The 25,707-nt window shown below is 25.8% G+C and overlaps 1 protein-coding gene across 6 annotated transcripts; it reads left to right on the top strand.

The window, feature by feature from the left end:
- The first annotated feature begins 1,345 nt into the window (after positions 1 to 1,345).
- Positions 1,346 to 23,242, top strand: LOC126902733 (uncharacterized). Of its 6 annotated transcripts, XM_050680313.1 has the most exons (8): positions 1,347 to 2,262; positions 11,736 to 12,539; positions 13,520 to 13,579; positions 19,154 to 19,213; positions 20,398 to 21,201; positions 22,182 to 22,241; positions 22,812 to 22,871; positions 23,131 to 23,242. In XM_050680313.1, the coding sequence occupies exons 1-8, from the start codon at positions 1,398 to 1,400 to the stop codon at positions 23,235 to 23,237; spliced, it is 2,820 nt and encodes a 939-aa protein (XP_050536270.1). In that variant the 5' UTR covers positions 1,347 to 1,397; the 3' UTR covers positions 23,238 to 23,242. The 6 variants fall into 6 exon arrangements, with proteins under 6 accessions (XP_050536275.1, XP_050536270.1, XP_050536271.1 ...); XM_050680318.1 differs by lacking the exon at positions 11,736 to 12,539 and having other exon boundaries at positions 1,346 to 2,262; XM_050680314.1 differs by lacking the exon at positions 13,520 to 13,579.
- The last annotated feature ends 2,465 nt before the right edge of the window (positions 23,243 to 25,707 follow it).

Below are 25,707 nucleotides of genomic sequence, written 5' to 3'. Positions count from 1 at the left end.
GCGAAGGTACGTATACTTTAACAAATAAAGACGATGATAAGCGTAGTCAACGACGCGGCACAGGAAATCGATTAGACAATACTACATATATCATTTATTTATAGCACAATTTTACATAATTATATGTAAACTGTTATGAATATAACTATAATCATGGTACTATAAACTATGCGTTAGTCCATCCTTATAATATTATAGATACATGATTTAGTGCTATAGCTCATAATTTTATATTTTAAAAATAAAAATATATATTATTATAATGAAAAAATGTAATTTTTCAATAGCTAAGTTCATAGATATTACTCGATTTAACATAGAAAAAAACATGTGCACAATATTTAATATTTGTGTTACAAAAATTTATGCCGTCCTAAAGCAAAAGATCCTTTGGCTTCTATGTTAATCCGGCTCTGTATAGGTATGTCAACTTTATTTTTTCAAATGACAACTTACATAATTTATTAACTTATATAATAGATAAAGATGATAACAACTTTTGGTCCAGTACTTCGAAAATTGTTCTTATTTGTAAACCTTGGCAGGACAAAAAGTCTACTTCTTCTTATACACCGCCTTTCACTCTTCTCGATCATGTATTTTTTCTTCCTAATTTAGTATCTCTAGTTTCTCTATATCCTGATTTATTCCATCAATCCATCGCTTCTTTTTTTGGCCTTTTTCCTGTGGGTTTCTATTCAGTCGCCATTTTATGGTTCTCTGAGTTAGACCTCATCACGTATCCAAACCATTGTATCCTTTGGGGCTTTACAAAGTTGGTTATCCTTGTTACTCCTGTCAACTCTCGGGTCTCTTTATTCATCCTTCTACGCCAACACCCCAGTTCATTGTCGTATACTTGCTATAACCACCTATCATATCCAGTAATATCTTTAAATTGTTAAAATCTTCTGAAAAACTGATCCAAAAGTTGTTGTCGGCCAGTCATTTTCTTAATTATATCGTTATTTAATTAGTAAACTAGTAAATTATGCACGTTGAAATTAAAAAATCTAAGGGTGACACTTCTATAATTAATAAGGGATGACAAGTAATTTACTGCTGACAAAGCAAGAAAAATACTATAAAAATCAAAATTGTTTTCCAATATTATATTTACTTTGCGATTAATTTATAAAAGCCATGTAATAACGTACATTTCCTTTAGTGAATAAAAAATTATAAATAATTTTCTGTTCTTGCATCAGATTTCTATAAATAGTTCGCAAACATCTTTACTAACCACTAACTAAAATTACTTATATAATTTACGTCATATTTCATTTAAGCGTCTATAAATAATTACCAACAGTTATAATTTTCATGTTTGTTAAACAATTTTCTTTTTTATATTATATAGCATTCATACTAAATAACATCTTATTTGAAACATTAAAATGCCAATTTTTTTCAGTATTAAATTATATGTCTTCATTATTTATATACTTGTACATATTGAAATAATTAACAGTACCAAAAATAATATTAGGTTTTTATTTGAAAATGATGGTTGGAAAAATTTAACTGATGTGGAGTATATCAATTATTGGTCTAAAAAGTACACTTTACAAAAAACATTAGAAACGCCTGTAACATCAAATACTTGTGATACTCGGATTCGTAGTGCAACAATAATTCTTGGATGTTCTTACGCCAATGTATTGAAGACAATTTTTTTTATTATGGACCGTTTTTTAGAGTATTGTGAAACATTAATAAATTTAGATAACAAAAACAAAAATGCCTTCGACTGCACTACAGAAATAATTAAAATAATACCAAAGTTAAGTGACTTGGCAACACTAATGAAAGGTGCATTGGTTTCTGTAGACAAATTACATCGCAAACCAATGGCAAATAGTAAAAGAAATGAACTTATATTAAATAATGTAACTACTAGATTGCATATCGAAAAAGCTTTAAACTTATTATCACCTATACAAGTAAACCAATTTAATACTAAAAACATATTAGAAACCATAAGGAATTATTTTATTTATTTAAGACTAGATCTAGAAAATGATTTAAGATTATGTCATTTGAAATCTCTAAATTTGCTCTCATTATGGCAACTTTTAAGTAAGAAATATCGATCATCAAAAGAAAATGGAAGTAATCAAGAATTTTGGACCTTTATGAGTTATAAAATCAAAAGTTTAATCCATTGGACTATTATTGAAAGATATAATAATCTAGGATTCAAGTTTGATTGGAACACCAAAGAAACATTTTTACCAAACACGTCAAAGAAATTTGAAACAGGTAGATGTTCTTCCAATGTATAAATCACAAAATTATTTAGTTTAAATTTATAATAATATTTTGCATTAATGATATTTTTAAAAATTATCATGATATTCGTAATGTGCTCTGCCATAAGTTAAAATGCAGTTCAATCATATTAGAATAAATTATGTTATGGTAAAAAATTATTAACAGTTTTAGTTGAATCTAAAAGAAGTGTTTAAAATTTAATTCATGAGGGTATGAGATAATCAATTAAAAAAAAACGGTAGCACAGTGGGGTCGAGGCACAGTGTGGACGAGGCATAGATGGGACAAGTATAGATGATATCTGACAGTGATTAAAATCACTATCATAAGAAACGCTTCGATGCAAATCTGTAGATAGTGTTTCCTTTAGAGAAATTGGTGAAATATTTTAAAAGCAACATGAACTCTTATTTCTTTAATTATATCCTGATTAGTAGTTCTTTGATTTTAAAATATAATATATGAATAAATACTAATTATAGTTTTTAAATTTAGTATGAAATTGTGAGGCCAGCTATGATGTATGGTTAATAGTGTTGGGCGGTTGATAAGAAAGTAGAGCAGAGAATAAGTGTAGCAGAGATGAGAATGCTTAGTTGGATGAGTGGAGTGACTAGAGAAGATAGGATAAGGAACGAGCATATAAGAGGAAGTATAGGTGTTGCGTCAATCGTGGATAAGATGACAGAAAATAGACTTAGATTGTTTAGTCATGGTATGAGGAAAGAAGAATCGAAAGCTGTAAGAACAGTTATAGAAATGAATGTTGAAGGAAGAAGAGATAGAGGAAGACCAAAAAAGAGATGGAGGGATGCTATTGAATGCGATTTGAGGACAGCTGATGTGAGCGTAGAAGATGTGGGAGATCGTGTCAAGTGGAATCTTAGGATAAGGGTGCCCGACCCCAAGTAGTTGGGATTAAGGCAAAGAAAAAGAAAAATATTACCAGATATTCCGGTGGCAATTGACATAATATGATTGTTATTTCGGAATGTACAATTTAGCGTTTAGTTGGGTTTAAATAATATAGCGTCAAATCAATTACCTACTCTATCGGTTGTATCTCAATATACACTACACTTTAATGATACAATAAATAAATAAACTCACACATACACACATATGCATTTATAACATTGTGTCTAATGTAAGTATAACATGATAAAAAGTAACCGTAAAATGAAAAAAATGGAATATAAATTTTATTACTCATATTAAATGTAATGTAACTCGAAAAATATTTGTTTAAATGAAAAAATATAAGATTATATTTTTATTTATAATTGTCTTTTAAACAACTTTTGTGCGAAACTTTTTTTTGTAAGTTAAATATTTTTTTTTGAGAAAATTAAGAAAGCTCATATTTTTGAACTTTTGCGAGGATTTAAAAAAAAAGCTCAATTCCAATCTTGAGGACTATTAGTATGTCATTATACATATTTTAATTCAACTTTTAAAAAAACAAAATTTTTTCCGCAATTTTTCCTTTGTTGACTGGCCTAGATGTCAATTTTAAACTTGTAATTGAGCTAAAAGTTATGGTAATATATTCAATTTATTTTACTATAAACTTTCATAAATCTTTATCAAAAATTTTTCATCAACTTTAAAGAACCAAAAAAATAGGTTAAAATTGAAAATTTGGACTGATTATTTTTAACATATTAAAAATCAAATCAGTAATAATTTGAAAACAAATTTTTTTTTCTTTTAATTATTATTTTATATATATAATTAGTAATAATATAAAAAATTAGAAGTGATAGAAATAGTCTACTTGCAGATTTGAAAACAACGCGAAAAGTTGATTTAGAAAAGTATATTTTTGCTTCTGATGAAAGTTCCTTGTAGTCCAGTGCATTTTTTTATAGTAACAAACAGTTTTTATTGAAAATTATTGTATCAAGCCCTTTAAATTTTTATACACGTAAAAGTAAAGCAAAATATAACTTCTTTATTATTTTTATAATTTCTCCGTTTAAATTACAATATTAAATATCAATTTCATACTAAATTTAATAATTATAATTAGTATATATTCAAATATTATATTTTAAAATCAAAGAACTACTAATCATGATATAATTAAAGAAATAAGAGTTGATGTTGCTTTTGGAATAATCCACCAATTGCCTAATTAAAACAAAAAAAAAAAAAGTTTGTTGGGAATTTTTTCTGCTATTCTGCAAAATTACTCCTTCGTTGACTAGAATGAATCATTAAATAGAAAATTTTATGAGAATTAAAACAATGTTATTTTTAAGATTAATATGCAGTCAGAAAGTTTTATAATTATTATTTATTGTAAATTTATCAGAAAAACTCATTATTTTTTGCATTTTTATCGTAATAGAACACTTAAATAGAAATCATAGTAATCATTTCTAAGTAATTTTTGATATTTAAAAAGATTCTACTATTGAAATATCCAGAACTGAATTAATTTTAATGATTTACTTTAACTAAAAAAAAAAAAGTTAATATTTTGAATCCCTCTTGTGGGCAGGTAAAGGGTTAGATTTATAAAAAAAACCAAATGATAGATAAAGACATGCATCTAAATAAAAAAAAATATACTGATTTGGTCATTTTTGATAAAGTTATAACAATTAACAAAGTTATAAGTTTTATACACTGGACTACAAGGAACTTCCATCAGAAACAAAAATATACTATTCTAAATCAACTTTTCGCGATGTTTTAAAATGTGCAATTAGACTTTTTCTATAACTTCTAAGTTTTAATATTATTAAAAAATAGTTTTTACATATAAAAAAAAATAATTAAGAACAAAAAAAATTGTTTTAAATTAATACTGATTTGATATAATATTTAATATTAATTTGATTATTAATAAGTTAAAAATAAGGAAAATGACATATTTAACCAATTTTGTTAATCGTTTAAAGTTGATTGTTGTAAATGTTTATAAAAAAAAAAAAAAATTTATTTTACCATAACTTTTAGCTCAATTGGTAAGTTTGACATTGACATAATTAAATAGAAAATTTTATGACAATTAAAAAAATTGTATCGTTAAGATCAATATGCAGTCAGAAAGTTTTATAATTACTATTTATTGTAAATTTATCAGAAAAGCTCAATATTTTTTTGCATTTTTATGGTAATAGATAACTTAAATAGAAGTAATAGTAATAATTTCCTAGGAACTTTTGTTGTTTGTTGAAAAGATTCTATAATTGAAATATTGAGAACTTAATTAATTTTAATGATTTACTTTAACTAAATGTACCAATCAAAACAAAGTTGTTAAAAAGATTTACTCAATTGAGTTTATTATAAAATTTGATTATATTTGTAAAAATCAATTGTTAATTCAGGAGAAAAAACAATCATTTTTTTTAGAAATGATTTATATAGCAACACGTTAGAAAAAAATTTGAATATTATAGTCTAATAGTAGCACACACAAACAGAGTAATAAAATTATTAAATTACAAAGTAAAATGATTTAATTTTGTAGTTGAAACCTATCATATCAAACTTCATTCGTTAATAAATATTTTGAAAACATTAGAAATTAATGATTTTAATTGTCTTTATGGAGACGATGTAATAACTAACTGTTTAATTGATAAATTAGAATTTTTTTTTCAATTTTTGAGAGTAATATCTTCAACTAGATACGAATTGTAGTAATTTGACGTATTGTTGAAAAAAGTAGGTCAAGTTAGAGCAGAGAAAATAAATGATAGTCACAAAAAAATATCTTCTCGGCTTTGCATCGAAGCGAAAACTTAAAATATAGTAAAATAATTTTAATACGAATAAGAAATTTCTTCTTGCAAGGGGCGACTAAAGTGATGGGATCCTTGATCTTTATTGAAGTTATTGAATCTAAATGTGATAAAAATCAAACGAGTTAAAATTTATACTAACTTAAAAAGAATTAAGAAAAAATGCAAAAAATTCATTGCCATATGCGGGTTGGAACCTCGTACCCCAAGCGTGTAAAACATAAATTTTACCAACTCGGCAACCGTACGTTGCTTCCGGCGGTTGAAAAATTGGCTATTTAAGCTAGTTCAAATTTCAAAGTTATTTTTCTCGACTTAAAAGAAACAAACATATTTAAATAAGTTTAACTATCTATACTATATCAATTTTAATTTATATAATATTTATGAAAATCTGTACTCCCCTTGTCAGGTATTTTAAAATAAAATAAAATACAAAACCCAGAATTTTAACACAAAAATAGCATATTTTTGCATACGGTAGTCATTTTTACCATGAAGACAAATCCAGAGGTCAAATTTTTTTTTTTCACATTAAAGTATATTACATAAGCTTTAATTTAAGATATATTTAAAAGTGTCAGTATTTCCGGAATACTTTCAAAAATTAAATTGAAAATATCGTAGTAACAATACGCATGTTTAAAGTTTTGACCCCCCTTGTTAAAGGGGTATGATCCGATTTACAAAAAAAGCGTGCCAGATGAAAGGGGTATATCAATATTTATTATAAAAAAATAATAATATTGATCCATACATTTTTCCAAAAGTTATATAAAATATAAATTAAATAATATAACATATAAAATCGAGATTTTTTTCACGGAAATCGTACGTTTTTCTTTAACTTTGATGTCCGTTTTCACCACGAAGACAAATCCAGAGGTCAAATTTTTTTTTTTCAAATTAAAGTATATTACATAAGCTTTAATTTAAGATATATTTAAAAGTGTCAGTATTTCCGGAATACTTTCAAAAATTAAATTGAAAATATCTTAGTAACAATACGCATGTTTAAAGTTTTGACCCCCCTTGTTAAAGGGGTATGATCCGATTTACAAAAAAAGCGTGCCAGATGAAAGGGGTATATAAATATTTATTATAAAAAAATAATAATATTGATCCATACATTTTTCCAAAAGTTATATAAAATATAAATTAAATAATATAACATATAAAATCGAGATTTTTTTCACGGAAATCGTACGTTTTTCTTTAACTTTGATGTCCGTTTTCACCACGAAGACAAGTCCAGAGGTCAAATTTTTTTTTTTCAAATTAAAGTATATTACATAAGCTTTAATTTAAGATATATATAAAAGTGTCAGTCTTTCCGGAACATTTTCAAAAGTTAAGTTGAAAAAGTTCTACTTTCTATACGCATTTTAAAAGGTTTGCACCCCCCCTGTATAAAGGGAAATGGTCCGATTTTAAAAAAAAGTATGTCGAATGAAAGAAGTATATATAAAGTATTTATCATTAAAGAATAAAGTTGATTCATGCATTTTTTAAAAAGTTATAGCAACATAATGTTAAAAAATGTAAAATATAATATCAAGAATTTTTTCACAAAAATAGCATATTTTTGCATACGGTAGTCATTTTCACCATGAAGACAAGTCCAGAGGTCAAATTTTTTTTTTTCAAATTAAAGTATATTACATTAGCTTTAATTTAAGGTATATATAAAATTGTCAGTCTTTCCGGAACATTTTCAAAAGTTAAGTTGAAAAAGTTAATTTTTTGTAAAAAAGTTACCATTTTGAAACCCCATCCTTTGGGCTGTTAAAGGGTCAAATGTTCACAAAAATATATAAAATGATAGGTAATTATCTAAGGTATCTATAAAAAAAAAAATTATATTGATTCGGTCATTTTTAAAAAAGTTATGGCAATTTTAAGTAAAAAAAAATGAAAAAATATCGAAAATTAGCGATTTTTAAATTTGTAATTTTTTGGGGGATTTCCCCCGTTTACGAGGAACGAGGGATTTTTTTTCAATTTTTGAGGGTAATGTCTTCAACTAGATACGATTTGTGATCTTTTGACATATTTTTCATCAAAATCGGTTCAGTGAGAGCTGAGATTGAGCGTATACAGACAAAAAAAAAAAAAAAAAAAAAACACATCATAGTAAAATTAATACCTTCTCAGCTTCGCATCGAAGCTAAAATTTAAGTAGAATGCCTAGTACAAACAAAACGTGGCTCAGTGTAAACCAAACATAGTGAAGAATTTTATGATTGAAAACTAATAGTGATTTAAAATTACTAGTTAAAGCACTTTTTTGTTTGTAAAGAGAAAGATCCCTAAAACATTTTAAAGCTTTAATATAATTATTATTTAGGATAAAGTATAGGCAATAATAATTGAATAAATAGTAAAAAAAACGATTTTTTTTTTTAAATTATAGGGTCATTACACATAAAAACAAGTATAAGAGTCATTAGAGCTTAAAAGCCCATACAAGGTAAAGTCTAATATTGAAATAAAAATTAAATTTCAAAGTTAAGAACCAATGATTCATGAAACTATTTTATATGCTTTTTAGTCGTTACAAAGTTGTTTAATTAACATTACAGGAAAATAAGTATTGGATCAAATATTATGGGATTTGACTTATCTATGAGGATTACCCTGTAATGCATGTATAGTTAAACAATAGAATTTTTTGAATTTTAGAATTTTCTGTGAAGTTTAATTGTTTTTATAGACCTTTAAATTTGTATTTCATAAAAATTAAAAAAAAAAACTGAAATTTTCACAGTCTTGTCTGGTGTTTATTTGTTATTGGAAGCTATGATACTTCCAAGGTAGCAGGAACTGTTGTAATAGTATTTCTATTCAAAGTAATTCTTCTCTCAAGGATCTGTTTCAGTGCTAATATCGCTTCCTCGCCAAATCCAAACTGATCTTCCGATATCTTTTGTTCTATGTTCTCTCTGAATCTGTTTTTGAAAATGTTTAGAAGTATTTTTGAAGCGTGAGAAATGAGTGCTATAGTTCTATAGTTTCCACATTTCATTGCATTGCTTTTCTTCAGAACTGTCATAGTTCTATAAAATCGTAGCTATGTTTAATGATTTTAAACAATTGGTATTTTGACTTTCCCCTGTATTTTTCAGTAGTTCAACCGAGATATCGTTAATTTCTATTGCTTAATTGTCACTCAGTTGTATTATTCTTTAATATTATTTATTATTTTAACTTAGATGCGAAGCTGAGAAGGTATTACTTTTACTATGATGTGTTTTTTTTTCGTGTCTGTGAAAAGTCAATCTCAGCTCTCCATGGATCGATTTTGATGAACAATACGTCAAAAGATCCCAAATCGTATCTAGTCAAACACATTACCCTCAAAAATTGAAAATTCCCTCGTTCCCCGTAAATGGAGGAAATCCCCCAAAACATTACAAATTTAAAAATCGCTAATTTTCAACATTTTTTCAATTTTCTTATTTAAAACTGCCATAACTTTTTTAAAAATGACCGAATCTACATAATTATTTTTTATAGATACCTTAGATATTTACCTATCTTTTGATTTATTTTTGTGAACATTTGACCCTTTAACAAACCCACAGGAAGGGTTTCAAAATGGCAACTTTTATACAAAAAATTAACTTTTGAATATGTTCCGGAAAGACTGACACTTTTATATATACCTTAAATTGAAGCCATTGTAATATACTTTATTTTGAAAAAAAAAATTTGACTTCTGGAATGTCTTCATAGTGAAAACATACATCAAAGTTAAAGAAAAACGTACGATTTCCATGAAAAAATTCTCGATTTTATATATTATATTATTAAATTTATATTGCTATAACTTTCGGAAAAATGTATGGATCAATATTATTATTTTTTTTAAAATAATTTTTATATACCCCTTTCATCTGACACACTTTTATTGCATCGGATCATACCCCTTTATACAAGGAAGGTCAAAACTTTAAACATGCGTATTGAAACTAGGACATTTTCAATTTAATTTTTGAAAGTGTTCTAGAAATACTGACACTTTTATATATATATTAAATTGAAGCTTATGTAATATTTAATTTTTTTTTAATTTAAAAAAATTTTAATTTGACCTCTGGATTTGTTTTTATAGTGAAAATGACTATCATACTCAAAAATTTGCTATTTTTGTGTTAAAATTCTGGGTTTTGTATTTTATTTTGTTTTAAAATACCTGACTAGGGGAGTACACAAATTCTCATAAATATTATATAAATAAAATTGATATAGCATAGAAAGTTAAAACTATTTAAATTTTTTTGCTTTTTTGAAGTCGAGAAAAATAACTTTGAAATTTTAATTAGCTTAAATAGCCATTTTTTTCTGCCGACGTTAGCGACGTACGATTGCCGAGTCGGTAAAATTTGTGGCCTACGTGCATAAGGTACAAGGTTCCAACCCGCTTAAAGCAAGTTAATTTTTTGAAAATTGGTAGATAAAAATTGCTGTTCCTCTTTGATCTATGCCTTTTTTTGCTGCTGACAATATCCGTTCTGAAAACTTAATAAAATTATAATAAATTGTAAATTTCTAGAATATTTTGTAAAACCTATAATTACTTCTACTCGAATACTGAAAGTATTAATTTACTTGGTATCTTAGATTTATAAAGTACTCATTTATAAGTAAAGTTATTTTAATTTATTTCTTGTTTTTAATTCTTTTTTTTTTTGCGGTATGTTTGTATTAAAATTTTAAATTGAAAATTATTGATAAATCTTCAATTAATTTCTCTTTACAAACAATAAAAATAACCTACAATAAGTTACAAACTATAAAAGAAAACTGCCAAGCATTTTTCCCCATTTCAATTATTGTCGTTGTTTCATAATTTAGGAATTTTATACATGAAAAAAAAACTTGTAATTTTCTAAGATACTTTAAAGATATTGAAATTTCTTTTATACGAGTGCTAGATAAAGAAAATCTTAAAGGTATTCATCTACTTAGATACCTTAAAATAGTAATAAAAAAAAAAAAAATCTATGAATATTTAATGCAATTGACTCATTAGGAAAACATTTTCTTTGAATATCACGAGTTAATAATAAAATAATGAATTTTTTAGAGCATTTTGAAGATCCTATAATCGCTTCTACTCATATGCTGAATGATGATAATATTAATAATAGTTCATAATAATAATAGTAATAAATTAAATAAAACCTCATACTATAATAAGATAATTAAAGAACTAGAGTTTTACAGAGTGTTCAGTAACTAAGGAAACAGGTCAATTGTTACGAAAAATGAGAATAATAGATATCGGTTTCCTTACTTACTGAACACTTTTATAATTTATCCATTGAACAACAGGGTTGTTAAGTTATAAACTTATTCTTCTTATCAACTTGTTGATATTCTTTACACTACTAAAACATTGATTTAACACGCAGTTTTAATATGTAGCAACATCCATAGATTCTTTTAGGCTTATTTAATATAATCAGACCAAACAGTGTAGCAAAAGTATTTTTTGCTAAACTTATTCGCACGCCTATGTATTTTTATAATGTATAACGATAACATTAACATTATTTGTGATAAAAATATCTTTAAGATTTATAATATACTAAAAAATATTTTAAATTAATTAAAATAATGTCACATATGAGTGATCAACAATTTTCACTATTAAACATTTTTTTAAATAAAAAATTACTCTTTCATGTTTGCATAAAGTGAAATGGAGCTTTAAGAATTATTTTTCAAATAAAATCAATAGTTTATTCAAACACAGTGGTTGGAAAAATATGACTGACGTGAACTACATCACATATTTGAGACACAATTATATATTACAAGATATAATTCAAAATACTTTAAGATATGATAAACCAATATTTTGTATAACGTTAATACTTGGATGTTCTTACGCCAATATTTTGAAGAATATTTTTTTTATATTAAATTATTTTCAAAATCACTGTAGATATTATTCAAGAGAAGAAAATTTGATAAATTATAAGTATAATTGCACTGTTCAACTTCTTAGAACTATACCTTTATTAACTTCATTAGTAATATATATGGGAAGCGCCTTAGATGCTTTAGATAAAACCGATAAACACCAAACAGAAAGTAATGATTTAAAAAACTTTATTTCATCAAAATTAGTTAATGTGCTACAAGATAAAAATGTTTTAAAATTATTACCACTTTTGCAAATAAATTTATCAAATTATGAAGAAGCATTATTGAAAGTATTAAGTTTAATTGTTGAATGGAATGAAGAACTAAATAATGGCATGAGTATTTGTAACATTAATTCTGAAAGTTTGACATCATTATGGCATAATTTGAATAACGAATATCACAATATGCAACTAAGTGGTAGTAATATCGAGTTTTATAATTTTCTCAGATTTAAAATAATGACTATTTGTCAGTGGGCTATTCAAGAGAAATATGTTAATTTAGGATTTAAATTCAATACAGATACTAAGGAAACTCTTATACCAGATTTACTAGAATCATCAGAACAAGGTAAAATTGTTTAATTATATTTTTTATCTTTAATTTTACTCGGGGCGTAATTTTCTTTATGTCGTTTTACCTATTATAGTCCTCTGTATAAATGTTTAAGATTTAGTCGTTGTTTGCCGTCTTTCGAGTTAAGCGACCCGTTGCCGTTATATATCTTTAATATATATTTTCTGATATTTTATAATATATAATATTAATAAAAGGAATAATTTATATATTTTATAATTACATAACCAATTCAATTCAACAAAATTATTACTAACATATGCATAATAGAATAATCATACATAAACTACATAGGTCATTAATTCCATTAATTCATTTAATTAAAAAATCGAAGATGAATCATATTTAATATTGAGAATGAATTAAACAGATAAATGATTCATTTGTATATTATTGTGAACGAGATATAAGTTTTAGTTTTATATTTTATTTATTACATTTACAGAAAAATTCAATTTTGAAGATATTATAAAATTTTCATAAGTTAAATTTCAATGCAAAATTTGCTATTTTGAATTCCTATAAAGAGTCTAATTTTCAAAAAATTTATAAAAATTATAAGAGATATTTAATAAAAAATTTCGTATTAATATACCAAATTGAGAATTATTGGTAAAGTATTTGTTTTTTTTTTTACTTACAATGAAAATAACCATCAATAAGTTACAAACTATAAAAGAAAACTGCCAAGCATTTTTCCCCATTTCAATTATTGTCGTTGTTTCATAATTTATGAATTTTATACATGAAAAAAAAACTTGTAATTTTCTAAGATACTTTAAAGATATTGAAATTTCTTTTATACGAGTGCTAGATAAAGAAAATCTTAAAGGTATTCATCTACTTAGATACCTTAAAATAGTAATTAAAAAAAAAAAAATTTTTTGAATATTTAATGCAATTGACTCATTAGGAAAACATTTTCTTTGAATATCACGAGTTAAAAGTAAAATAATGAATTGAACATTTTTTAGAGCATTTTGAAGATCCTATAATCGCTTCTACTCAAATGCTGAATGGTGATAATATTGAAGGTAATATATAGAGATATATTATATACTTAAAAAACTAATTCTACTTATATTGATTTATAATAATAACTATTATTACAAAACCCGATTTAATTTCAAAATAACTATACATATTTCAAATACTTCATTTAAATAAATATTTTAAAATGAATCATAATTAATATTGGAAATCAATTTAAAAAAAAAAAAAAAATTTAATTTCGTTCATTTTTAAAAAAGTTTAAAAAAATTTACCGATATTGAAATTCAAAATTTCTCATTTAATCAAATTTTCCTCATTTAAGAAAACAAGAGTTTTTCAAGGTATTTTTTTATTTATTCGAATGAGATTGTAATGAACGATAGCACTGAATTAAATTATAAATTATTAAATTAATTAACATAAATAGACAATTTAGGTAGAAATAACATAATTAAGTATCACATTAAATTTAATTTAATTAAGCTAGATATCAACATCCAGGGAATCCAACCAGGCTACTGCCTCAGGGATTACTTTTGAAGTCTTTCAAGTCACCGTCGTATGTCCTTAGTGGGTAGTTCAGTATTAGGTGTTGCATCAACTGTACACTGGCGCCGCAATCGTACTCTAGATTCTCTCTGAACTTGCACTTGTACAGAAGTTCATGACATCTCCCTTGCCCCATGCGTTTTCGGTTGAGTCTAACCCAGGTTTTCCTAGGGAGGTCCATGCCTAAGCTGTCGTCAGTATAAGAGAACATTTTGGAGTCTGGATTTAGTATGTCGTTAGTGAATTCATTAAAGAGGGTTGGGGCTAGGACAGAGCCCTGAGGAAGTCAATTATTCAGTACGCGGTATCTGATTTTCTGATTTCCGAGAAAAACTCGACAATTTCTATTTCCAATGCTGTCCCTAATGTATTGTATCAGACATGGGCATGGGATAATGTTTGATAGTTTTCATAGTAATCCATCATTCTACACCGCGTCATATACTGTCGAGTGGTCGATGAAGGCGGCTCCGGACTCCATTTTATCATTGTAACCTTTTTCAATAGTGTCTTTAATTGTTTACACGTTTACTGACTACGTACTGTTTTATTTAAGAAGAAAAACGGTGATTATTTTATGTGACTAAGGCAATTTTGTACAGCTACTAATTTCTTTAATTTCGTGTTTTACGTGTTAGGTACCCATGTTTGGACGTTGTAAGTAATTATTGGCCTTATGAAAATTAAGCATATGTTAATTTTTGTCTTCAACGGTAGTGGGATGTATTTGTTTAGTATTGGAAAAATGTTTGTATGATAGTATTGTAACCGGAGTAGTTCGGTAGACAAAATGAAAAGATGTTGTGTCTGAATATTAGTTGCTATTTATTATGTTTATGTATATAATTACTCTCATAAATAATTTTTACGATTTTAATGAGTCAATACTTAATAATACAAATGATTCAATGAATAAATTAACATAAAAAATTCAGTGAAATAGTGATTAAGTGTAGAGTCGTCCAGGATCGACCCTGTTGACGATATGACTCTTGAACGAGTAGATGACGACTACTGGCGGCGGCTATAGCAACTAAGCATTGAAAACGGCTGTCCAAATATCGAATGTTCTAGAAGGACTAATACTTTACTATGATTAATACTGACACGACTTACGTCGCAAAAATGTGGTCGACATTGATTTTGAGGGTAGAGCCCCTGGTCCGTTTATTAATGAGCAACAGGTTATTTTAACAAAAAAAATAAAACAAACCGAAAAGATGAACACAATAATAATAATAATAATATTCGCATAATATCGCGGCACTTTCGCTGGCATCGACGACGCGATGTCCGGCGTGATCCTCGGGCGTCAAAAGGTTAGCAGCGTTAATGGCGACGGTGCGTGGGTGCGGATCGGTTTGTCAACGTTGTCACTCTTAGAACGGGAAGAAGACTCCCGTATCATTTCGGCGGGTCATCGTCGGCCGTGCGGTACTTGCTGGACTTTGCACTGTAGCGTATGACACGCGGTGTTGATCAATCAAATAAAGGTGATAAAGGTGGCACGAGTCGCGGGGCATCGTGTATAACGAAGCGACAATAAAGTGTCAATACTTTATATACAAGAAAAAGGGCCTTTCATTCCCATGATTAATATATAATATTAAATTACACAATTACAATTAGGCAGCAAAAAACCAGTTCAACGGTTGGGTAATACTTTTATTTAAGAGGTTTTTAATAACAATATTAAAATGCTATCTTCACTCGATGATTTCTTATAGGTATTCTTCTTCTGATTTCTTGAAGTGTAGATGGTATTATAAAAATGTTTGTGGTGACGATTCAATAATTATTGTTGACTTTTTTACTTTGGGTAGATCTTGAAATTTGTTTAGTGAAAACTGGTTCTCTAATATGCCCACGAAGAGTTTAGCCTTGTTAGGTTTCGCATTTACCTGGCTGTTAAATCCGGTCAGCTGCTTCTGGGCTGGTGTTTTGTTGAAGAGCTCCTTGTTTAATTTGAAAGGTGACGACTTGGGCCACGCAACGGACTGTGGAGTCGCCACCCTCTTGGCTCCCTTGCAAAAGAAGAATCGGGTCGCCAACCACATAGGCGAGGGTCTTGATCATAAAAAAAATAACACCCGGACCATAAATGAATTTAAAAAAAGTAATAAATAAACCAATAATATTAAACAATATTATTGTAATAATAATATTTAAATAATGATATTTATATATTCTAATAATATATAAAAAATTATATGTATATATACAGGGTGGCCCACCACTCACTGACAACTTAAATAACTTTTGATCCAGTTAATATTTTTAGTTGATTTTTTTTTTAAATAATAGTTATACGTTAGGTCTATAGCTATATCTCAATAATTAATTATTTTTAAACTTTAAATAAAATGTTAAAAAAAATCTAAGATAGCTATTTTGTAGAGTAGAATCTCAGAAAAATTTTAGTAAAAAAATATCTTATTAATATTCAGTAGCAAATATTCTGTAGCGTTTTGAAGTTTGTGAAAATTTGAATTTTTATGTATAATTTTACGGTATTAAACATTGAAATAGGAGTAAGAGAAAAGGACAGAAGAAAACGTTATCTTTTCAATATACTTTTGAATGAGAGTGATAAGTAATAATTGCCTTATCTAATTTCTTATCATGGTATTAATGTCAAGTTTGTAATGTATACACACTATCATCATATGTATACACAGTAATCATGAAAAGATAGCGTTTTCTTCTGTCCTTTTCTCAATACGTATTTCAATGTTTANCAAAGTGGATTAAAAAAAATTATATATATATATACTAAGATATAAAGTGTTGTTGTAGACTATAATACGCTGATACCTTGTAAATAAAACAAAATATATTTATTTGATGTCACCAGTGGTGGACATACTTTAGTATGTCGAAGACCGTTATCTTAAAACTAGAGAGAATTATTTAAAGGAAAAAAAAATAAGATACACGTGAATATTAAAGATATTCATGCAATAAAAAGATTTTTGTTGATTAAGAAAATTAAGTGGACTTTATTAAATTATTACAGTTAAGTTAATAGTGGACAAAACCCGAAGGCAAAAACCACTCTGAAAATGAAGGGACAAAAGAGAGAAAAAAAAAACAATTATTAAGACAAAAAAAATTTTAACCTACAACTTTTAAACATTACACATGAAGTGTCTTCCGCATTGGAACAAGTCCGTGTACTCCGGGCGCGGTGCATAATTTTTGTAATCTGGCCGGCCAGACCGTACTTGGGCACTGCGGGAATAATATAGATATATGTATTAAATATACATGACACACCATTGACCAATAACCTTATAAATATCAATACTAGATAAAGTTTATATACAGTTTACAAAAAAAAAAAATTTAAAACAGAAAAAGGCTCAAAACAATATATTAAATAAAAAAAAAATACGATACCCAGTCCCGGATGGGACTCATCCTAAGATGGGGATCTGGGCCCTGGAAATGGCCAACGCCTTGTTAAATTAATACATAGTTTAACAAAAAAAACGTCACACACGAAAACAATGTTGGCTGTACGCACACAGCAACAAAAAACCACAACGGTGGTTCAAAAGGAAGAGAATTACAATTTTTGTTGCACACTGGGAGACACAACGACGACGACGATTACGTTTGGGAGAGGGCAACGGCTTAACAATTTACAAAATATAAAAAAGATAAAAGTATGAACTATATTAAAATTATACAGGTATTGACAGTGGTGGCCAGTGTATGTGTCATATAGGGAACTATTATTAAACCGATAAAGAATATTGTGTGTATAGCGTTCATCTTGACAGCAACAGTACAGTTTTCTGATTAATTCTCTCTCTTCAGAGATTTAAGAAATTTGTTCCAAGAGTTTTATTTATGAGCTGTGAGGAGATCCTTGAAGTTACCATGAACTCGTATTCAATTTTTGTTCTTTATTTCGATTTCTGGAGATAATTTGTTACTATAGATATCATTTTTCTTTTTATAAGATCATCCATTTATTGAAGTTGTTGAAGTAGTGTAGGAATTTCCACTGGTGAGTTTGTTAGTTAATTTTAAAATGGTCTCACAATTTTTATTAAATTTGATCCAGTTGATGCATTATAGTATAGTAGAGGTCATGAAGAATTAACTGCGTCGAATATTATAAATATTAACGGGTTGTAGTCTGATGATAGTTTATTTAAATTCACTATGTCAAGTGATTATACATTTTTCTGCCTGATGGATTGCCCCAAACTCAGCGCGTGTATTTAAAATTCACGTCATCTGCAGCTATAAACCAGTCAATAGACGTTATAGTGTTTAGGTCCTAATTACTTATATGAGTATTTGGCTTATTGTAAGTTGTAGTTATTTGAATTAATTGTTTGATAATAAAATTTCTACTATAATTAAGTTTATTTCTGTATTCAACTCATTCTCAGTGAATTATGAAAATTGGTAGATAAAAATTGCTGTTCCTCTTTGATCTATGCCTTTTTTTGCTGCTGACAATATCCGTTCTGAAAACTTAATAAAATTATAATAAATTGTAAATTTCTAGAATATTTTGTAAAACCTATAATTACTTCTACTCGAATACTGAAAGTATTAATTTACTTGGTATCTTAGATTTATAAAGTACTCATTTATAAGTAAAGTTATTTTAATTTATTTCTTGTTTTTAATTTTTTTTTTTTTTGCGGTATGTTTGTATTAAAATTTTAAATTGAAAATTATTGATAAATCTTCAATTAATTTCTCTTTACAAACAATAAAAATAACCTACAATAAGTTACAAACTATAAAAGAAAACTGCCAAGCATTTTTCCCCATTTCAATTATTGTCGTTGTTTCATAATTTAGGAATTTTATACATGAAAAAAAAACTTGTAATTTTCTAAGATACTTTAAAGATATTGAAATTTCTTTTATACGAGTGCTAGATAAAGAAAATCTTAAAGGTATTCATCTACTTAGATACCTTAAAATAGTAATAAAAAAAAAAAAAATCTATGAATATTTAATGCAATTGACTCATTAGGAAAACATTTTCTTTGAATATCACGAGTTAATAATAAAATAATGAATTGTACATTTTTTAGAGCATTTTGAAGATCCTATAATCGCTTCTACTCAAATGCTGAATGGTGATAATATTGAAGGTAATATATAGAGATATATTATATACTTAAAAAACTAATTCTACTTATATTGATTTATAATAATAACTATTATTATAAAACCCGATTTAATTTCAAAATAACTATACATATTTCAAATACTTCATTTAAATAAATATTTTAAGATGAATCATAATTAATATTGGGAATCTATATGAAAAAACAAAATTATTTAATTTCCTTCATTTTTGAAAAAGTCAGTTTAATAAATTTACTGATTTTTAAAATCAAAATTTCTTTGGGGGATTTTCCTCATTTAAGAGAACAAGAGATTTTCAAGGTATTTTTTTATTTATTCGTATGCCATCGTAATGAACGATGGGACTAAATTAAATAAAAAATTATTAAATTAATTATCATAAATAGACAATTTAGGTAGAAATAACATAATTAAGTAATAAAATTTTTCTTTGATATTAAATACAATTTACTCATTAAGAAAACATTTTATTTGTTGTAACGTTTAGATATTAACAAACATCATTTAACCATAAATATTGAAATTCATGATTTTATAAGAAAATAATACAAAAAATATGTACATTTTTTTAGAGCATTTTGAAGATCCTATAATCGCTTCTACTCATATGCTGAATGATGATAATATTAATAATAGTTCATAATAATAATAGTAATAAATTAAATAAAACCTCATACTATAATAAGATAATTAAAGAACTAGAGTTTTACAGAGTGTTCAGTAACTAAGGAAACAGGTCAATTGTTACGAAAAATGAGAATAATAGATATCGGTTTCCTTACTTACTGAACACTTTTATAATTTATCCATTGAACAACAGGGTTGTTAAGTTATAAACTTATTCTTCTTATCAACTTGTTGATATTCTTTACACTACTAAAACATTGATTTAACACGCAGTTTTAATATGTAGCAACATCCATAGATTCTTTTAGGCTTATTTAATATAATCAGACCAAACAGTGTAGCAAAAGTATTTTTTGCTAAACTTATTCGCACGCCTATGTATTTTTATAATGTATAACGATAACATTAACATTATTTGTGATAAAAATATCTTTAAGATTTATAATATACTAAAAAATATTTTAAATTAATTAAAATAATGTCACATATGAGTGATCAACAATTTTCACTATTAAACATTTTTTTAAATAAAAAATTACTCTTTCATGTTTGCATAAAGTGAAATGGAGCTTTAAGAATTATTTTTCAAATAAAATCAATAGTTTATTCAAACACAGTGGTTGGAAAAATATGACTGACGTGAACTACATCACATATTTGAGACACAATTATATATTACAAGATATAATTCAAAATACTTTAAGATATGATAAACCAATATTTTGTATAACGTTAATACTTGGATGTTCTTACGCCAATATTTTGAAGAATATTTTTTTTATATTAAATTATTTTCAAAATCACTGTAGATATTATTCAAGAGAAGAAAATTTGATAAATTATAAGTATAATTGCACTGTTCAACTTCTTAGAACTATACCTTTATTAACTTCATTAGTAATATATATGGGAAGCGCCTTAGATGCTTTAGATAAAACCGATAAACACCAAACAGAAAGTAATGATTTAAAAAACTTTATTTCATCAAAATTAGTTAATGTGCTACAAGATAAAAATGTTTTAAAATTATTACCACTTTTGCAAATAAATTTATCAAATTATGAAGAAGCATTATTGAAAGTATTAAGTTTAATTGTTGAATGGAATGAAGAACTAAATAATGGCATGAGTATTTGTAACATTAATTCTGAAAGTTTGACATCATTATGGCATAATTTGAATAACGAATATCACAATATGCAACTAAGTGGTAGTAATATCGAGTTTTATAATTTTCTCAGATTTAAAATAATGACTATTTGTCAGTGGGCTATTCAAGAGAAATATGTTAATTTAGGATTTAAATTCAATACAGATACTAAGGAAACTCTTATACCAGATTTACTAGAATCATCAGAACAAGGTAAAATTGTTTAATTATATTTTTTATCTTTAATTTTACTCGGGGCGTAATTTTCTTTATGTCGTTTTACCTATTATAGTCCTCTGTATAAATGTTTAAGATTTAGTCGTTGTTTGCCGTCTTTCGAGTTAAGCGACCCGTTGCCGTTATATATCTTTAATATATATTTTCTGATATTTTATAATATATAATATTAATAAAAGGAATAATTTATATATTTTATAATTACATAACCAATTCAATTCAACAAAATTATTACTAACATATGCATAATAGAATAATCATACATAAACTACATAGGTCATTAATTCCATTAATTCATTTAATTAAAAAATCGAAGATGAATCATATTTAATATTGAGAATGAATTAAACAGATAAATGATTCATTTGTATATTATTGTGAACGAGATATAAGTTTTAGTTTTATATTTTATTTATTACATTTACAGAAAAATTCAATTTTGAAGATATTATAAAATTTTCATAAGTTAAATTTCAATGCAAAATTTGCTATTTTGAATTCCTATAAAGAGTCTAATTTTCAAAAAATTTATAAAAATTATAAGAGATATTTAATAAAAAATTTCGTATTAATATACCAAATTGAGAATTATTGGTAAAGTATTTGTTTTTTTTTTTACTTACAATGAAAATAACCATCAATAAGTTACAAACTATAAAAGAAAACTGCCAAGCATTTTTCCCCATTTCAATTATTGTCGTTGTTTCATAATTTATGAATTTTATACATGAAAAAAAAACTTGTAATTTTCTAAGATACTTTAAAGATATTGAAATTTCTTTTATACGAGTGCTAGATAAAGAAAATCTTAAAGGTATTCATCTACTTAGATACCTTAAAATAGTAATTAAAAAAAAAAAAATTCTTTGAATATTTAATGCAATTGACTCATTAGGAAAACATTTTCTTTGAATATCACGAGTTAAAAGTAAAATAATGAATTGAACATTTTTTAGAGCATTTTGAAGATCCTATAATCGCTTCTACTCAAATGCTGAATGGTGATAATATTGAAGGTAATATATAGAGATATATTATATACTTAAAAAACTAATTCTACTTATATTGATTTATAATAATAACTATTATTATAAAACCCGATTTAATTTCAAAATAACTATACATATTTCAAATACTTCATTTAAATAAATATTTTAAGATGAATCATAATTAATATTGGGAATCTATATGAAAAAACAAAATTATTTAATTTCCTTCATTTTTGAAAAAGTCAGTTTAATAAATTTACTGATTTTTAAAATCAAAATTTCTTTGGGGGATTTTCCTCATTTAAGAGAACAAGAGATTTTCAAGGTATTTTTTTATTTATTCGTATGCCATCGTAATGAACGATGGGACTAAATTAAATAAAAAATTATTAAATTAATTATCATAAATAGACAATTTAGGTAGAAATAACATAATTAAGTAATAAAATTTTTCTTTGATATTAAATACAATTTACTCATTAAGAAAACATTTTATTTGTTGTAACGTTTAGATATTAACAAACATCATTTAACCATAAATATTGAAATTCATGATTTTATAAGAAAATAATACAAAAAATATGTACATTTTTTTAGAGCATTTTGAAGATCCTATAATGGCTTCTACTCATATGCTGAATGATGAAAATATTGAAGGTATTATACTTAGACATCTTTTATACATAAGATACTAATTTTAGTTAATTTTATTTCAATTTATTACAATTAACTATTATTACGAAACCTGATTTATTTCAAAATAACTATACATTTTTCATATACTTCTTTTAATTAAAAAAATTAATACGATTCATATTTAACACTGAGAATCAATTAAATGCATGAATAACTAATTTGTATATTGTCGTAAAGAGATGTAAATATTAATTTTATATTTTATTTATTACATTCCTAGAAAACTTAAATTTTGAAGATACTAGAAACAACCATGAAACACAGGATAAAACATCATTGTTAATTGATATTCCCGAATATTTGAGGCCATTTAATAAATATCTTTAAAATAATCCTCATGGACTCAAATTGTAATTAGAATACTAAATAGGATTCTCAATTTATAGTCAACTATTTTTCGTTTATATCATAAAGAATAAAATGAATATCATTGAATATCAATGAATAGTTTATTATTAATCCAATCAATTTTTTGATTATTACAGGGTTTTTATATTATACTAACTTCAAATAATACCGGTGGCTGTGTATCCGGTATTATTGTTGCCACCTTGATAGACATAATATCTTATGATAGCCCATAAATTATTTATTATGGTAGTAATCAAAAAAATTTTTCTAAACTTGTTAAATAAATGAAATATGATATTGACAATATTACATTGTCGCTATCGAAATAAATTATTGCTGTCACTGGTACTATAAAACCAAATCAATAAAAATTTTTACTTGAAATTCAAATTTTTAAATAATCTGTAAAACGCAAACAGTTTATCGGATATAAAAATTTATGAGAACAAAATTTCACGAATTTTTACCCGTAAAAGGACGAAAAAAAATGTTTTAACAACATATTATTGTAGAGTGTTTTAAACCCAATATGTTTTCTCTCTACAAAAATTTTAAATTTTCTAGTTACTGAAAAAATGAGTGTCCTACCATTTTTTGATCACTCTGTATAAAGTAATATTACTACATATTTTCTATATGACTCGTTTGGTACATCAACGAACGATACTATAATTAAATATTTCTTTTTATAAAAAATAAGGCTATGTCATTTCAAGTGGAGCGAGAAAATTTTTTTTTTAGAACTTATGTTTAATTCTAAGAACATTTAATACATTCAAAATAACACATCAATTAGCTGACAATTCTAATCGTCAGTAGACTGGAGCTTTTGACGTCGTACTAATAAAAAGCAGATGCGTTTGAATAGCTGTTATAGTTGTAGTTCAATATAGTTTTCGATACCATCATTTTTTACATCATTAATTTTGTCAATAACTTAACTTAATTTTAAACAAAGACACGTCTATCATTAATTGACATCATAGCTAATTAAATGCGTCTCACTTAGATATACTTACTAACCAACTGTACTAAGATTCAGTTTAGACGTATTGTACATTATATTATATTTATTAAAATTTAAAAATATCTAAACGCTGTCGTTGATATGAAACAATAGTTCAACTTTATTATATAATATCACAGTAGTAATTAAGGTACACGATTTGTTCGAAGTACTAAATAGATCTCTAAAAAAACAAAGCTCAAAACACTATATAAAAAAATATATTTTTAACAAGCATAATCACTCGTCAAAAATTTTGTTCTAAAATTCGTGTATTTTAAAAAATTAATAGTTAATAATTATATATGATTTTAAGTTCTTGTACCAAATTTAAGGGAGAGTAGGGCTAGTTAACATACTATGATTAATTAAATCTTTTAAAAAAAGTATTCAACAAAAAATTAGAAATTTGTTAGAAATACTATTTTATAAATTGAGACCAACTGGTAAAATGCTTATTAACGTTAGTTAATTTATATAATTTATAATTAATTAATATTGGAACAAGTTGATATACCGTAATTTAATATAGGTTATGCTTAAAAATTGTATTACTGTAATATATTTCACAATTAAGAGGAAATCACCTCCTGTTATCTGAAGAAATTTTTGATGTATTATACTATTTTTTACATTGATGCGAAGCTGATAAGGTAATAATTTTAATTATTATGTGTTTTTTATGTCGGCCCCACTTTTTCTCAGTTCTCACCGAACTGATATTTTTAACGTATCGAAAGAAATCAGTCAAAACAAAAAATTTCCCTTGTTCCCTGTAAGTGGTAAGAATTCCAATTTGAACATTGAATTTTTGAAAAATTAATAAAGAAGTAATATTTTTCAACTTTGTAATTGCAATTACAAATTCTAATTATTAATTAATAAATAATATAAATTATATTTATATATATATTAAGGTGGATCAAAAAAATCGATCTTCGAAATTGAGAACCATTTTAACTTTATAATATAAATTAAAAGAGCCATTTAGGGAAAATTTGAGATTTTTAAAAAAAATTTTACTGGTGGCTCAACATATTTTTAGCATTTTGACCAAAATAGCCCAAAAAAACAAAAAACGGCCTCTGTTATTCAATTTTTTGTCATTTTTGATTATTTTCTTTAAAGCTATTGCATTGCTTTTATTACGGGCTTTGAGCGCGGCGACCGAATCTTGATAGAAATTCCGTAACGAAAATAAATCTAACACCTCCCACTCCGACCGTAACCAACTATTATGCCGACCGTGGCCTATAACTATGACGACAATGGCAAAAAAAATTACATAAGCTTTAATTAGGATATATATAAAAGTGTCAGTATTTCTGGAACACTTTCAAAAATTAATTTGAAAATGTCCTTGTTTTAATATTCATGTTTAAAGTTTTGACCCCCCTTCTATAAATAGGAATGATCCTCTTTATAAAATAGCCTCTTTAT

The sequence above is a fragment of the Daktulosphaira vitifoliae genome, unplaced genomic scaffold (genome assembly GCF_025091365.1).
Source record: "Daktulosphaira vitifoliae isolate Bord-2020 unplaced genomic scaffold, ASM2509136v1 Scaffold_3, whole genome shotgun sequence".
Lineage (NCBI taxonomy): Eukaryota > Metazoa > Arthropoda > Insecta > Hemiptera > Phylloxeridae > Daktulosphaira > Daktulosphaira vitifoliae.
The sequence above is the reverse complement of the archived record's forward strand: the minus strand, read 5'-3'. Positions and strand labels throughout refer to the sequence as shown.